Consider the following 16,726-nt stretch of genomic DNA (forward strand, 5'->3'; position numbering starts at 1 on the left):
ATCGCGCCGCACTCTGCACATATAAATCAGTTTACTATGCCACAAACCGGATGTCGGTCTGCAGCGGTTTGATTAAAAAGGACAATTTATCTCACGGCACACTGCACAACTTCATCCCACACCAGTAGCCCTCCTAAACTGGTCACCTAATTCAGCGCATGCCTTCCATTTTGTGGAAGCGCTTAAAACAGCAAAGCTCAAATACAGACAGACGCTCAGAGTTTAGGGCGTACGATGCACGGCTGATTTTTAAGGAAACCTCCAGGCACAAACATGAAGCTGCAGACCAACTTCCTCTCGGCTGCACCAGGCGTCCTTTGGAAATGAAAATGAGGACGTCTTTATTTGTCTCTATTTGTGTTTAAGCAAAGTGCATGATAATTTCCCAGTTGGCTGTGCAGTCAGTCTACTTACTCCGGGATGAAGTGAACAGGCGAACGCGAGCAGCGGAGCAGTTAATGAAGGAAAACCTTACATTTGTAAAGGCAGTTTTCACTGGAGCTTTCATTCTGAGCACAACATACAGGCACTTAACGCGTGGTGGTTAATGAAAGCTCAAAAGCTTTGTTTGAAGAAGAAAAAAAACGCCATAAAAAACCCATAAAGGGAGTTTTGTGTCCGTTGGGAGCTTAAAGTCGCGCATATGGAGCTCTGACCTTCAGGAAGTATTTTCATGAGGTACTTAGTTTCAAAAGGCATAACTGTTCTGATGGGGATAATTATTTAGCCTGTACCTTTTAGTATTTCATACTGTGCCAACATTGAAATCTAAAAGTACATCTTGGCGTCACTTAGAGACAGTTGGTATTTAAAAAAAGAAGAAAGCATTTCATCTGTGCAGCTCCATAAAATCACCTTATTCCTATTTATTCTAGAAAAACACGTGTAAAAGACAAAAACTAGCGCTAACACTTTCATATTTTTTTAAGTTGAAATATACAAGTCGCATGACGCATGTGAAGGAATTACAGAATTATTCAGCCAATATTTTGTATTATTCTTGCTTCAAAAAATGTTACACTACATAATAAAAGCTATTGAATTGGGTCCAAAAGGGAGCTGCGTGGTTTTTCTATTTTCTGATGTGTTACATACTGTTTTTGGCAAAGAAGGATTTTCCACGTTTTCTACATTTCTCAAACACCCAGTTAAAGGTAAAACATATTCAAACTGAGCTGCTTTCTCCTTTCAGGGTGGCTCTCACTGACACTCGGCCTGGTGTCCTGCTGAGGAGAAACAGCGGTGAAGTCTACCTTGAGGACTCTTGACAGCGGCCCATCTCTGCTCACCTGTGGGGGAACTTACAGCGAGCCACGCGATCCCAGCGCCGCTCGGAGCCAACTACGCACAGCGTCTGAAGATCATCCGTGTGAACCGAAAAGGAAACCATTAAACATTTAACAGAGGAGAGCGAGGCAAAAACTGAGAAGGAGAAAAAAAAAGACCTCCGAACCCGACTCTTTCAGCCCGCGCCGGTCCGAGCTGTCCGTCTCAGCCTCAAACATACTCGTTACCACCACCGAACTGTGAAATTGATGTTGTACAATTGTTCTAATTCAACTAATAATCGTGAGGACTCGTGGATCTGAGCTGTGGAAATCCCACTTATTCTCAGCTTGCTGCTCATTAATTAAAAACCACCACCTATTATAAGCACGTGTAGCACGGCGCTGAGCTACTTTCGCAAGACCCACTGCTTGACCGAGGATCCAGGATTGCTCTTGACTTCGAAGAAGGACCCTTGAGCCCTTGAACCATCTTCTGACTGTCTGCCCAACTGTAGCATTTGGGCGTGGGTTCAGAATTAGGCCCCTGGATGCCCGCTGAAGATGACTTGAGTTGGCAGGCCTAAAAGCCCCTCACACCGAGAGAGAGAGAGAGAGAGAGAGAGAGAGAGAGAGAGCTTGGCAGTAGGACACACACAAACGCAACACACAAATGCGGGTGCCGAGGCGGCCTTGAGCCATGCTGGTGTTGCTACTTGCGCAGCCCTGGAGTACAGGCTATCATCATCCCGATCATCATTCACCCAAGCTGAGGAAGATTCAGCGGCCCCGAGGAGCGAGGCTCTACTTGTGAACGACTCAAAGGAGATCAGGACGCCGCGCTGACACACAGAGATCCACAGCCACGTCGAACAAACACTCCCATCAGCCCTCTCCACAAAGCCCGGCTACACGGAAAAAACAAAGCAGCGGCTGACGTAAAAGTGCACCGAGACTGAGCAGGTTAGCGATCGTCTGCTATCACACCCTGGGTCGATCAGACCTCACACACACACACACACACACACACCGCGATGAACAACGCCACACTTACATCTGGCTTTCACACACACACACACACACACACACACTGGCTCTGCTGCTCACACAAAGGGTTTTATTTCAGAAGATGATTGAAACGTTGGGGGTGGGTGGGGGGGGGGGGGGGTGCAAAGGGAGAGGAAGGCGAATGCGGAGGCGAGAAAGCTGAGGACAAGAGGGACCGAGAAAGAGAAGGTGGGGAAAAAACAAGAAGTAGGGGGTCTGCTGCATCGAAATGAAAAAGGGGAAGTAAGTCGCCATGAGGGAAACGGGGAGAGGAGGTCTGAACCGGAGAGCTGATTGATCCAATCTCAGTGTGCAGGAATCAACAGAAGACTGGAGAGGAAACGATAAAAGAGGATTAGTCAGAGAAAAAGAGACGGGGGAGGGAAGGGGAGGAGGAGGAGGAGGAGGAGGAGGGTGACTGCACGGACACTTCTGTAAACAAACCTGACCGTGGATATAATGAAAGATTATGAAGTTGGCGGGGGGGGTCGGATGGGAAAGGTGGCTGGCGTGAAAGACACAGCAGAGGGCCGAGCGCCACGAGGGAGAGAGACAGTTGGGAGAGAGCGAGGCGGGGAGGCAGAGAAGACAGAACATCTAAGGATCGTTAGGAGGACGCGTCGATAAGAAACCTTGGCACGTTGGCAGAAACACTCACACAGGTTTGTGCCAAGAGGTGTTTGTGAAAAGGGAAGCGAGGTTGGTGAAGCACCAGAGCATATGCTCGTTGGTATTCATGAAGCATTCCCAATATGTTCTCAGCTCCTACCTTGACACTCCCACTTACGTGCGTACGATTTATCAAATGCTGGCAAGTAGTGAGATTTCAGCTAAAAATATCATTACGTAAAGAGAAAAATAAAGTCTAGTCCAACGCTGAGACAGGGGCTGATGGCTGTTGATGAAGTTCTCTTACTCTCTCACACACACACACACACACACACACACACACAGGCACATACAACCATAAACAGGTACAAAAACCCAGCAATTTTTTTTTACGTCATACATGCAAAAACAACACCACTCCTCTTTTTGAGCAAACTCAGCTGATACGGATGTGAGACTTCACTGCCAGAAACTCATTTCCTCTCTCCTCCACTCACTGACTGCCCAACTCTCCATCTGTCTCCTCGCCCCCCCACCCCCGCCTCCCCCACCACCTCCCCTCCATCTCCTCTATTGTTGCCATCTCTTGTTTGCTTTGCATGGATTTTGACTGCAGCCAAAGGGCCATTTTGCATTTATCAGTCAGTTCATATGCGAACACACACACACACACACACATGCGTGTGTGGGGCGGGGGCTGGGTTGGGGGTTGGGGGGGGGGGACTTTGCCTTTAGAGCATTTGTTTATCAAATACGCTGTCAAATCATGTCAGGCTTTTCACATCAGGGCACATTTTCTCGCCTGAGGCAAAAGAAAGGAATTTCACTGTAAACTTTCACTACTGTATATTATTCATATTCTATAAATAGTGTGATGTGAAAGCACAGCGATGATTTGATCTGAATTGTAAATTCATGTTATTGATGTCGGTGTCACTAGGAGACGTGTCATAAAACACAGACCAGGGAACGTATTAATGTAGCAGAAGAATGCTCATCTGTAAAATATCTTGCTAAAACATAATTTACAGAAATATCACAGACAATAACAACCAAAAGAAAACATGCATTATACACATTAGCTGTAATGAGGCTCTGTTCGGTATCCTTCTACTATATACTTCTGTCTTTAGTATTTACTTTGTGTGGGCATTTCTGGCTTGGGTTTTAGTTCTGTTCTGAATATACAGTTATGAACCTGTGGAATTGTTATTTTTTTATTCCTTAATTTACATTTACTCTTTATAATGTCATTGGAAGGTCAGATATACACTCAGTGACAACAAGTCCCCCGCTTCTGGTGGGGAACCAACGCCGTGGGGAATTAATCTGATTTACTTCTCCCCGATTTCTCATCCATTTTAGATTCATGTCACTCACTCCAATTCAGTTAATCTCCCGGAAAAAATGTGACTGTCCCATTTTCTCCATCTTTGTCATCCTTTTAGCAATTCTTGTAATCTTCCTCGCCTGCTCACTCCATCCTCTCTGCCTCTAAATGTCCCTTTGTCTTCTGCTTGGTTGGTCTGACCCATTTAATACTGGACAGCCCCAATAAAGTATGTCGGATCCCATTAATCTTCTTCACTAGAAATAAAAACATAACTTTTAACAGCAGTTAGAAATTACACTACAGTTTAGTCGTTTACAATTCTGTGTGTTTTTTCCAGCACTGTTTCTTCTTTTGCCTCCACTCTTCTTTTGCCTCTACTCTCCTACAAATGTAAAAGTGACTTTGATTTAGTATCACTGAGTAGAAGCCTTTGTAGTTGTTTTAATCCAATTTTTGTCTCTCTCAATTAGGAGCCGAGGACCAACATGGCAGCTGACAGTATCGCCGAGCTCCGCGATTGGCTCTTCCTGCTCCTCCTGTGCCTCACCTTATTGGCTGAGGTGCTGGAACTGGCGGCAGCGGCAATCGCCATGGAGACGGGCGAGGGAGATGAGGGCATTGTTTGTCCCTCAGTGTGCCGCTGCGATGAGGGTTTTGTCTACTGCAACGACCGTGGCCTCAGTATCATTCCTCCACTACCGTTAATGGCCGCCATCCTCTACTTGCAGAGCAACCGTCTGAGTAACGCTGGCCTGCCTCCCTCGCTGGAACGCAGCACTTCCATACGAGTGATTTACCTGTATGCCAACCAGTTGGATGAATTCCCTATACACCTCCCGCCTTCGTTACGGGAGCTCCATCTGCAGGATAATAACATACGAACGTTACCGAGATCAGCTCTGGCCAAACTACCACTACTGGAACGTTTGCACCTGGATGACAACTCTATATCCACAGTTAGCATCCAGGAGCGAGCTTTTTCCGGGACTCCGCGGCTCCGACTACTGTTTCTGTCTCGGAACCACCTATCGAGCATCCCAGCGGGTCTGCCGGCCTCCTTGGAAGAGTTACGACTGGACGACAATAGAATCAGCACCATCCCCACGCATGCCTTCCGCGGGCTCTCCTCCCTGCGACGCCTGGTCCTCGATGGGAACCTGCTGGCCAACACGCGCATTGCAGACGACACCTTCACGCGTCTCTCCAACCTGACTGAGCTGTCGCTGGTCAGGAACGCGCTGCAGTCCCCGCCGGTTTACCTACCATCCGCTCACCTTGTGCGACTTCACCTGCAAGACAACGGAATGACTCACATACCACGGGGGGCGCTGGATGGGATGCGGCGGCTACAGAGGCTGGACCTGTCGGGAAACAATCTGACCACTATCCCACGGGGACTTCTGAAGGACACAGAAAGCCTGGAGATGCTACTGCTGCGAGGAAACCCCTGGTACTGTGGCTGCAACCTTCGCTGGCTCCACGCATGGCTTCACACCCGTGGGGCAGCGGTGACAGTCAGGGGTCTGACCTGTCAGGGGCCCGAGTCTGTAAGGGGACAGGCCCTCAAAGAACTAACCTCCCTGATGGATCAGTGTGAAGGCCCTGCTGCTGGTCCCAGTACTGGAATGGGGATGAACCCAGCAGAAAAAGATGGAGATGGAGGAGGAGGTGAAGAACGTGTTGGAGGGGACCAAGCAGTGGATTCCGTTCCCCATGGCAGCACCACCAGCACCTCCCTGCTGGTCCCGACAAAAGGTTCCCTCTTCACCCTGCGAGCCAAGCGGCCGGGCCTTGTAATGCCTTTGCCTCCCGGTGAGGGGGGCCACGTGTCTGGAGAGGCCCTGGAGCTGACTGTAAAGCCTCTCTCTGCGGACAGTGTACTGGTGAGCTGGCTGTGCCCACAGTCGGCACCCTCCTTCCGCTTGTCGTGGCTGAGGCTGGGTAGCAGTGCGGCTCTTGGCTCCATAACAGAGACTCTAGTGCCTGGAGACTGGAGGCAGTACACACTCGAACACCTCAGCCCACGCTCCCATTACCTCATCTGTCTGCTGCCACTACGACAGGAGTCCTCCTTTGGGGGTTCCAGCATGGGTTCATCGCGAGTTAGTAGCACGGACACAGACAGCAAAGACTCGGCCCCGGCCTGTGCTCAGATAGAAACTGGAGACGCTCTGGTCAGCGCAGGGGGGGAGGGTTCAGACAAAGAGGGACAGGACTCTGAACTAACAGCCCTGCCATTGGCTGGGATCATAGGGGGTGCCACGGCAGTTGTAAGCCTGCTGTTAATCTTTGGCATTTTCTGCTGGTACGGACAGAGAACAAGTTACGTGTCCGGGGACACGGGTGCATACAGCAGGGGCCGGGGCGGGAAACAGTACGACGACTATGTAGAGTCGGGCACCAAGAAAGACACTTCCATCTTAGAGATCAGGGCCCCACCTGCAGGGTTTCAGATGACAGCTATGGCCCATCAGGCCCTGCAGCCTAAGCTGGAGGATGTCACCTACATTCACACCATTTTCCCCTCTTCTTCATCTACCGCCCAAGCTAACGGGACGTACCGGAGCAGCCACGGAGCCGGGAGCCTCAATGGCACCATCCTCAGCCAAACCAGCCACCATCACGCCACTTACGGTACCAACCGTGGCTACAGAGAGGGCGGCGTCCCTGACATTGATTATGTCTACACGTGATGATATGGCGACACACTATCTGAGCCACGAATGCCGGGCGCCATTTCTATGATGACGACCCGTTGGCTGGTGGTCATATTGTCCTTGGTTTCCAAAGTACCCTCTGTGCCTCTGCTGGTTCAATTATGATTGGTTTGCTAGGTAGAAAAGACTTATTTCAGCTGTGTTGATTGGACATTGCTATTGAGTTACAGACGTAACAGTCCTACTATACTCTACTGCTGTATAGTGCATTATACAGTGGGTCCTTCTTTCGGGCTTCTTGTAGTTATAAATGGTTACGTTATCACTTTTGGACATCTCAGTGTCTTTCAAACCTACTGTTCTTCTCAGCTCATAATAGACAGTAACTTATTTGAGGTTGATATCCTAGGCTTAGCTGATTTAGCAGGAGATATATTTATGAGAAAAAAGGCACTTGATGTGTATAGAGATAGCTCTCATATCTTCCAACCAACTGTAAGCTCTGTGCTGTATAGATAAAAGATTTGACAGAGAGAGAAATCAATGGTTGTTATAGCCCACAGATGACAATGCATCGTGGTTGACATGAAAAGATGTGTTCCTAGCCCCCTCTTTTCCTCCGGTTTACTCCCCTGCTTTCTTAATTTTTGCCTACTTTGAGCCTCTTTTTCTTTTGGCGGAGGCTCCTTTTATTTCTCTTGTGTCTTTTGTGGTGTCGTGAGCAGAGGACGACTTTGTTCTCGCCGAGGGAGCTGACAGCTGTGATAAGAGTTCTGACAGAGACAGGAGACACAGACCACAGCATGGGGAGACTAATGAGAGGGAGAGAGAGAGCGTGTGTGGGGGGAGGGGGGTGATGGATATATCGGTGGTTAGAATAGAAAGTAAGACATGGGGAGAGGGGTGTTTTTTGGGAGGATGGAAGCCCTGAGAGAGGTGTGATGGATTAAGCCAGAGAGCAATGACAGAAAATGAAGGGAAAAGGGACGATAAGTAAAAAAAAGGGCGTGTGACAAAGGCAGCGGCAAGAGGGGAAAAAAAACAGACAAAAGGAAACGAAGATGGGAGCCTGAGGTGGGGTAAAGAAGAGGGGTGACGACTGTAATAACGTGACATCATCATCCAAGAAATGAAAAAAAAAGTTTCAACGCCATCGTATCCACTGGTGCACTCAGCAGATACCTGGCTGCACATTTGCTACGAGGACTGACGTCTTGAGCTGCCTGTGATCATTACAAGTGAACCGCATGCCTCCTGTATCCCGTACCATAAAATGGACACATTTAAATACCAATGTTTGTAGGACAACATCTAGAAGAGAGTCAAGGCAAGACAATCAAATGATTGTAAAGAAAGTGTAGCAAAAAAATGAGTAGCTTGAGAAGAACGGCCGTTAAAAACCTCTCACCCGGAATTAAGCCCAATTTTTTTTAAGGTCTGGTCATGTTATTAAATTACTTTTGCAAATGAAGTGAGAGAAACCCAATTATCCATCTTATAATAGTAACTCTTTATTATCTAGAGTCTGGTTCAATCTTCTTAAATGAACATTTTCAACAGCTAATATTTTTTAGGACGTTGGAACCGCTGACAAAATAGCTATAAAAATAGAGATAATAAAGTAAAAGGTGAGAAGACGATTAGTCAGTTAAGCCCATTCAAACAAAATCTATCTGCTACTATTTAGATAAATAATTCATCATTTTCAACAAGTCGTTTTCTGAAATAAATAAATGAATATGTCCTTCAGCTTCAGATTCCCAAATTTGAGTATTTCATAGTCTTATACTTGACTGAAAATTGGATGAGACACAGAATTCTTACGACATTACCTTGGCCAGTAAACTGCTGACAAGGAATTTCAATTTAGAGTTGAAATCAAAGTGAAACGAAAAAATAATATTCTAAAACGCCTGAAAGTTCAAACTGATTAATTTGATGCATTCTGTGAGTAGGAAGTTCATTGGTTTACTAGGTCGTCCAATTTTTTTCTCAACTTAATCTTTATTGGGAAAAGTTAAACAAATACACATTACAGTTATTATTAAAAAAAAAAAAAACATTTAAATTCCACCTCGTCTAAAACCTAAACATGTTCGAATTATGGCGTCCAGTCTTTAGCCCCCACTACAGAACGGGCGCGGGAATCGCTGCCCGACCGCTGCACTGTGCGGTTTAACAGGCAAACGTGCACAACGCACGCTGCACGGAGCGGGAAACGGCCCCCGCTGACATCCCCTGTGGGAGGAGAAACCTCAAAGCAAAACCCTCACCAGCAGCCAGAGATTGAAGGAGGACGGAGTAAAGTGGAGGAGGGAAGGATGGGGATAAGTGTGGATAAGTGATATGTAAGGAGAGACTCTCAGTGGCTCTCTGTCTTTTTCCAGCTTGTGTTACTGTGAGCCAGCAACATCGGACGAGCTCAGTGTGGGTTTTCTAGGGTTGTTTTGATTGTTTTGCAGCATTCGTTTTTGTTTTATATTTGTTTTGAAGAGCACTGAAGCCTTCTTTCACTCTGTGCAGAAATCCTTTTTCCATTAAAAATGTCACCCTCAGACGTGATGATAAAAAAAATGAAAATGTTATGTATAAACATAAAAACGGGTGCAAAACGCTGTTCCATTTATTGTCTTTTTTTCTACACAGATGAATAAAGACTTCTAAAAGGAAAAGTAGTTTCATGAGTTTTCCTTTTCTATGTGTGTGCGTGTATGTGTTTGTGGTTCCGCAGTTCATTAAATCTGAGACAAAGGCTGGACATATCAAATAACGCACTGGGGTGCATTGAAAAAAAGAGAAAAAAAAATCAATGGGAAGCCAAAGATTATTAATATGATTTATGAGACGGAGTGGACCTTGTTGAATCCCACACGCGGGATGAATGCATCAGCGGCTCCGCTTCGAAGGGGGAGGAATCTGCCAGCCTGAAGCGGGCGCATGCGTTTTCCTCCTCGGAGGGCCGTGTGTTCGTGCGCGTCGTATGTTTGACAATGTGAGAAACTGTGCGTGTGCGTCTGGCGGAGTGCGTGTGGGTGCATTTCTGCTCTGTGCTTCTGAAGGCAGGCATCTCATTCTAAGTGAGTGCTAATACTTGTGTAAGCATGGATCAATATAACGAGCGGGGGAGTGTATAAGTGTCCATCTTTGAGTAACTGCTTGTGTCGGGTGTTTGCGAGGGAGAGAGTCAAAAGGAAATGTACTCTGTAGACAGAAATGTTTTGTGATTGCATGTCTGGGCCTTTATCATCTTCAGCTTAATTATTCCAACTCACAATACGCCCGACGAAGAGACGTATACTCCGACATGTCGAGTCTGAAATGTACTCGAGCACAGCAGCACATGGGATCGGGGCAGATCTTCCAGATACGCCTCCATTGTGTTACTGAAATCGTAAAAACACGCTAACAAGATATCAAACACGTTCTACATGGATTGTGCTTACAAGGACAGGACAGCTGCTCCTTCGGTTTCAATGCCTTTCCTTTGAATTGAAATCTAGTCGGGACATTGCTTCACTAATGAGCCCAACTCATCAATTTGCAATAAAATGGTCAGTTGCATGTTAAAGTCCAAACTCACTTCACCACATCGGGGCTGTTAAGACTGATGTAACGCTGGATTGCACAATAGTGTAATATAATAAAAGTGCCTTCCTAAGAAAGTCTTTGCATGCGTTATAAGCTTCGTTAGCAACGCGTGCATTTAGACAAAAGTATGTTAGCATGGTTTTTTTTTTTTTTTTACATACAGTTGTTCATGTTTCTAAATCCATGTTTGTTCCAGACTGCAGATTCCACTCACAGCTGCCACGGGCACCGAGGAGAAAGACATAAACAGATGCACTACATGGACATTAGAGTGCACGGTTGCACGCGACTACAGCAACATATCTGAATCAAACATAAGGCGAGCATTAAAATCATTGCTAAACTAAAAACAATCTCTCACAGATTTACAAAAACTCAGACCCAAATCCCATCGTCATCTGCAAATCTAATCGGAGTTGATGGACAAAAGCTGTAGGCCTCGGAGTGACAGGGACTGATGGTCCCAATGCGCGACGGAGATGTAAACAAACACTGCAAAAGCAGCAATGGATGGAGAGGACATCGCTGGAGAAAAACATGGCCGAGAACAATCTAAGAGAGCCTTTAGAGAGGGATTATAACAACCTCAAGTGTATGCATTATGATGTCTATCAGGGAGACACTTTGCTTCCTCGGCAGGACGGCTCTAATAAGGTGCAAGGAATTGTAATGCAGTTGTCGTCTATCAGCCTTGTGTGGTTTTTCATCCTTCACTTTAGCTTCATTATGAGCTTTTATACCGCTGGATCTTCTTGCTTTTAGGAGAAAAAAAAAGGCACATCTGAAAATGAAGAAAATTAACAGCATTGATAGTAAAGCAGCTTTTGCTTTATTCTCGTTTAGACATTAAGTGAATTCTTGATGGATTCCTCCTCTTCACTTGAGAAAGCGTTCACTTTCATCACCTGCCTTCAAGTGGGATCTAAGGAGAAACAGCTCCGGCTAAGAGGAGCGCGTCAGGTGCCGGACAGAGTCCTCCAGAGCCCCCGTCCTCGTGGTCGGCTCACGGCCCGCCTCCCGGGGGGCTCCGCACTCCGGACCGCACCACTTGTGGCGGAGGCAACTTGTGATTTCTCAGGAGTACCGACTCTCAGCCTTTCTCCGGCAGAGGCGGCCACGTCGCAGCCACGAGAATAAATGAGCTCTCGGAGCACAGTGAATTATTTATTACTTGGTGAAGAATTCCACACTGTGGTTTGTGATCACACCAGAGGTCCAGCACTCAATGGGCTGTTGGTTCAGGGCTGCACAATTTAATGAGCAATTTTAAAAAAAACATTAAAACACGGTTATTTCACTGTTCTCTTTCCGATGTATATAACTTGGATGACGGCATACAACAAAACACCAAAGCGGGTCATATTCATTTTCTTCTCTTCAATAAATCTCACGAAGGGACCAATGACAATAAAATAATGTTGTTTCTCTGTGCCATAGATCTCCATTGTTCTCCACAAGGTTAAAAGGAACATGATAAGTCGGGCTTCAGGGAGCCATTATTGAATAAAATATCCCACATTCAAATCCAGCCTGGGAACCTTGTTGTTGGGTGTCATTCCTCATCTCCATCCCTTCATGTACAGTTATCTTTCTACTGGGAACCATGGGAATAAACAATGCCCAAAAAATACTAATAAAATAAAAAGATGGAAGAAAACATCGAGGCAAAATGTCACAATCAGTAATTACCTCACAATTCTAAAAAAATGTAAATAATAAATAAATAATACACACAGTAAATATTTGGTTTTGCACTCACAGTACGTGAACAATCTCATTTTCAGATATTTTTTGAATAAAACTAATACACTACTTACTCCAGTTTGAGTGACGTTTGCTGAAGAACTACTTGACATTGTCTTTCTGAAATGATTTGGCCTTTTGAATAATTAAAGTATATATTCATGACCAGTTTTAAAAGGAAAGTATTATTAAGGAAAAGGAACACATTAGCATAATGTCATTTTTTGGTCTTTTTGGGGGATTTGTACGCAAAAAATACAAATATTGAAAGAAACGCATTGACTGCACATCTTATAAAGCGCATGAAATCAGTAGTTTGTAATATACAAATCAACTTTAACATTTCATAAAACCTTGACGCCGACTCACTACACTCACTCCTACACACTGTGCAAAGATTATTAACACATACACAAACACACACTCGCAGACGGCTGGGAACCCATCGCGAGACAAAGAACCTCTGCGTGCTGTTGATCTTGCAGAAGACCCAGAGAGTAAAGGCTCTAATAAATTGCTTCACCGCTCGACGTTGCTGAGATTGAGGTTTTTGTTTCCCAACGCATCGCAGCATCCTTGACTTTTTACGACTGATAAATTCACCTTTACTTTGCTTCTAGTGTGCTTCATATTAACCTGCAATCGAAACTCACGTTGTAATTTCAGGTATAAATACTCATTCATTCATTTTTAATCATCGGTGTGTGAATCGGCCACTTCCACTTCCACTTGGTTAAAATAAATGTTAACCAAGAGATTTAAGAAAACAATATATTATAATTTGGTTATCTGAAATAATAATAAAATAAATAGCACTAGTAACTGATTACCAGTTCACACGCTCAGTAAATCTGTATCTGAGGACACAAGAGAGGTGAATTAGTGAAATAAAATGTGCTGCGCACTGAAAGCTACAACCAGATGTGGATTCTCTCCCTGAACCTACAGAGAAGGTGGTGAACTGCTTCAGCAAACATCATATGCTGTACAAAGTGATTGAAGAACCTCTCGAACCGTTTCTAACTCGTGGACAACGGCAAAGACAGGATGAGTGAAGGAAATCGTCCCCATCAATAGTCATTTTCCTAAGCTCTGATAACGCGGCCGGGCCGACATCACGCTCATCGGGCAGCGCTTCACAACGACGGCGGACAGATCGCAATTACAAGATGGTAATTCGGTGCAGCGTGCATTCTCCCTGAAGTGTGATTATGTGACAAAAGCATGGCGTGCGCTGAGGACACGCAGGCTGACAAGGCGGGACCCTCGCATTGGCTGGAGGAGAGACGGGAAGAGGACTAAGGGTTTGATTAAGGCCCATTTTGGAGGTTCCAAAGATTCCCCTTTTGTTCACGAAGCTTTGATTTGCAAGATGAGATAATTTGGCAGCTTTTTGGCAGGCTGCACTGTGTCATTAAAATAACACTGCCTACAATGAGGATAATCTTCTCCCAATGTGCTTTTAATTCCCACGTGCAATTTTTTTTCTCATTGTGTCTCAGTTCTCGTCAACATCACTTGCACAACCGATTCAGTGGACCAGGGTTGGATTCAAACGTTAAAAGATGAAAAACATAAATCCTCGAAGGTTAATCAACTCATTAAAAGCAGCAATTCATCAGGTGATTGCGGACACGCTAGAAGTGCAATTTCTTATTCTTTTTTTTTTGGAGCTGTTCAAGTATTCGACCTGAGCAGCCAAGGAGACGAGGACTTTGGAGCCAAAGACGAAATGCTGTTCTGATTATTGGCACTAAGGCACATATCAGTGGCGGCTGGCAGATAGAGGGCCGTGGGGTGCGGCCCCCACCTCCAGCCACCAGACAAAAAGGTGGCCCCTATTGATCGCGTATCAACAACACACTCACAAAAAAGTCAGAGGGTCTGACAGAGATCAGAGAGGCGGAGTGCCGCTGTCCTGATCGCCGGGCCGAACCGTCGGTGCACTCATTTCATTCCGCCCGGCTCGGAGTTCAAGTCAGCCAATTTCTTGTTAGAAGGGGTTTTCGCTCTAACCGATCAATAGCAAGGGACAAACCTCTCAGTCCAGCCTCACATCGAGCCGACCGGGGAAGCTGCGGGGGAGCGCTCGCTGGGAACAAGAACTTACTTGACATTGCTCACAAAAGGAGGACGAAAAGAGAAGGAGATCAATGCGGAAGTGCTTCAGAAAAGGTCGCGTTTCTGTGTACACCAAAATCTGTTTCAGTAGGAATTCCCCGTCTCTCTACGGCTGTGAGACGGACCGTCTTCACCACATGTAAATGCAGCAACAGGAGATGCTCTCCTGGTCACAACGGAGGCAACACTTCTGAACGTGCGCACTCGCCTGGATGACAGAAGCTTTGATGGGCCAAGTGCTGATGATCAAGCTGACTCCTTTCTTTGCTTTTACTCCCTCGCTCCATCTCCTTCAGTCTCCCACATCGGCCCAATCAGGCTAATGACGCTCGCACTTCCTCCATCCCTTCCTGCTCGCTAAAGTGCCAATTGATTGGAGGGGTGGGAAAGCTTTTAACAAGGGAGGAGTGGGAGAGAAATAATTAGCACGAATGAGCTTTTCTGCAAACTCTTTCAGTTTGGCTTTTCTTTTTCTGTTTATTTACTGAACCGGAGAACATTAGGGATTAACTCTCCAAGGGTATGTTAACTTCTCAACGTCAGGGCGTAAATCAATCTAAAGCTGTGAGCAGAGGCCCGTTGGTCTCATGCCGATGTCTCCCTCCTCTCGGGTCACATCCCACCAATGACGTCTCAATGGAAGCGAAGAAGAACGGAGACGGGAGAGGACGAAAACCGCCTGTAAAGAACCGCGGCTTTTTCTTCCATCTTCCCACTCAAATTGAGACACAAACTGAGCACCAGAGCACCCCGCGGAAATTCGGGCAATGAACCATGAAAGCTCAAGTTTTTCAGCACACAGAGATCATTAATGTGGCTGCCCAAATGACCAGTAAAGTGCTTTTCCTGACAGTTGTAACGTAATTAATTTGGACATATCTAGACTGGAAAAACTAGAGCAGCAGCACTGTCTAAACTCATGCAGCCAAATTCACCGCAGCCTCCAAACATCACCGACGGCAAAGACGCAGATCAAAGAGGGCAGAGTGGACGCAACGTGACTTTAGCGCGGTGATTAAAAGAAGTCGGGAGAGTCGGAGATGCGAGCGCGGAGCTCAGACCTCACGAAAGGGCTGAAGAGAACTCGCAGACATCTACAGCTGAACATGAATTTGCGTTAGTCACAAACTACTTCTTAAGTTTATTCAAAGCATATAGATTTCTCACAGTCGTACCTTCGATGGCCTCAAGCCTTTAGGATATAAAATACGCTTACAGCCTTAAATTTAAATTACCAATCAAAGGGAGCCAATTCAAGTGGGCGTGGGGAAGCACTTCTCTATTCATTTGTTATTTCATTTTTAACACATAAGGAGGATTAAGTGAAAAGCCTCAAAACAAAGAGCGAGGGAAATTAGTGTAGCTTAAATATGAGCTTTCTTCAGAAGCATTACTACTGTAGAGGTAATTACAGCGAGCACATCTTCTCTGTGACAGGCCATTGATGTTAAATTTCCTTTTTATTTATTCCACACTAACAGGTCTAACAAAGAGACTTTAACAGTAAGTAAAGAATATTGTATTTAATCACATTAATGATAGAGACAAGCCTTGTTTGCAAATTAAATGCAGAAACTTAAAAAGGTTCTGTCACTATATGTCACTGCCGTCTGTGGCTGTGAATCAAATATAGTGGTTCTACAGCACAGAAGTACACTACAGACTACAGCTTGGAAGCATTTATTTATGGTTGGATTAATGAATTACAATTTAGATAATCAACTAGGAGATGACAAGCAAAAACACCCTAAAATGTCTGTTTCCAGGCTGCGGAAGGTGAAGGTTTCCGGCTTTTCTTTATTGGTTTTAGATGAAACTAGCAGTGTCACAGTAACAGTTCCTAATATCTGCTTTCTTAGCCAGGCACTGCTTGCTTGTGGTGCTCAGCTCTTCCCATCATTCTCCACTCGGCCGATCTTTACCTGCTCCTCATTCCCCTCATCAGCTCAAACTGTAAAGGTCACTACGGGATGGATTAGATTTTAGTTTTAGCATTCAGCCATCATCTTCCTCCTGCCTGCAGACTTATATTATAAACTGTATATAATATATATATATATATATATATATATATATATATATATATATATATATATATATATATAGGTGAACACAAGGGTTCTCTGCAAATGGAAGGAAACATTTCACAGATGTTTCTGGTGGAATAAACACCTTTAAAGATCATGATTTTGCAATCAAAAAAGATCATTCATTTTTAAATGATGGTAAACATTTGAGAATAGTTTAAATCTCCTTCACCTCATCCAAAAAAACAATGTTGCTAACATAATCATTAAAAAGTCATAATATTACATTATACTATAACACTATGTGCATTTCCTTACTTACTTAATTACTTGTAA

The 16,726-nt window shown here is 45.2% G+C and overlaps 2 protein-coding genes across 8 annotated transcripts in view; one reads left to right on the forward strand and one right to left on the reverse strand.

Annotated features, from left to right (window-relative positions):
- flrt1b (fibronectin leucine rich transmembrane protein 1b) overlaps positions 1 to 9,583 on the forward strand; it is a 29,039-nt gene extending 19,456 nt beyond the window's left edge. For both annotated transcript variants that reach the window (XM_078100560.1, XM_040175408.2), the window contains exons 2-3: positions 1,193 to 2,228; positions 4,725 to 9,583. In XM_078100560.1, coding sequence (XP_077956686.1) covers positions 4,740 to 6,947 — 2,208 coding nt within the window. In that variant the 5' untranslated portion in view covers positions 1,193 to 2,228; positions 4,725 to 4,739 and the 3' untranslated portion in view covers positions 6,948 to 9,583. The remainder of the gene's footprint in view (positions 1 to 1,192; positions 2,229 to 4,724) is intronic.
- Positions 1 to 16,726, reverse strand: part of macrod1 (mono-ADP ribosylhydrolase 1) — an 81,246-nt gene that overhangs the window by 55,258 nt on the left and 9,262 nt on the right. The window lies entirely within an intron of this gene.

Source organism: Gasterosteus aculeatus, chromosome 4 (genome assembly GCF_964276395.1).
Source record: "Gasterosteus aculeatus chromosome 4, fGasAcu3.hap1.1, whole genome shotgun sequence".
In the NCBI taxonomy this organism is placed as follows: Eukaryota; Metazoa; Chordata; class Actinopteri; order Perciformes; family Gasterosteidae; genus Gasterosteus; species Gasterosteus aculeatus.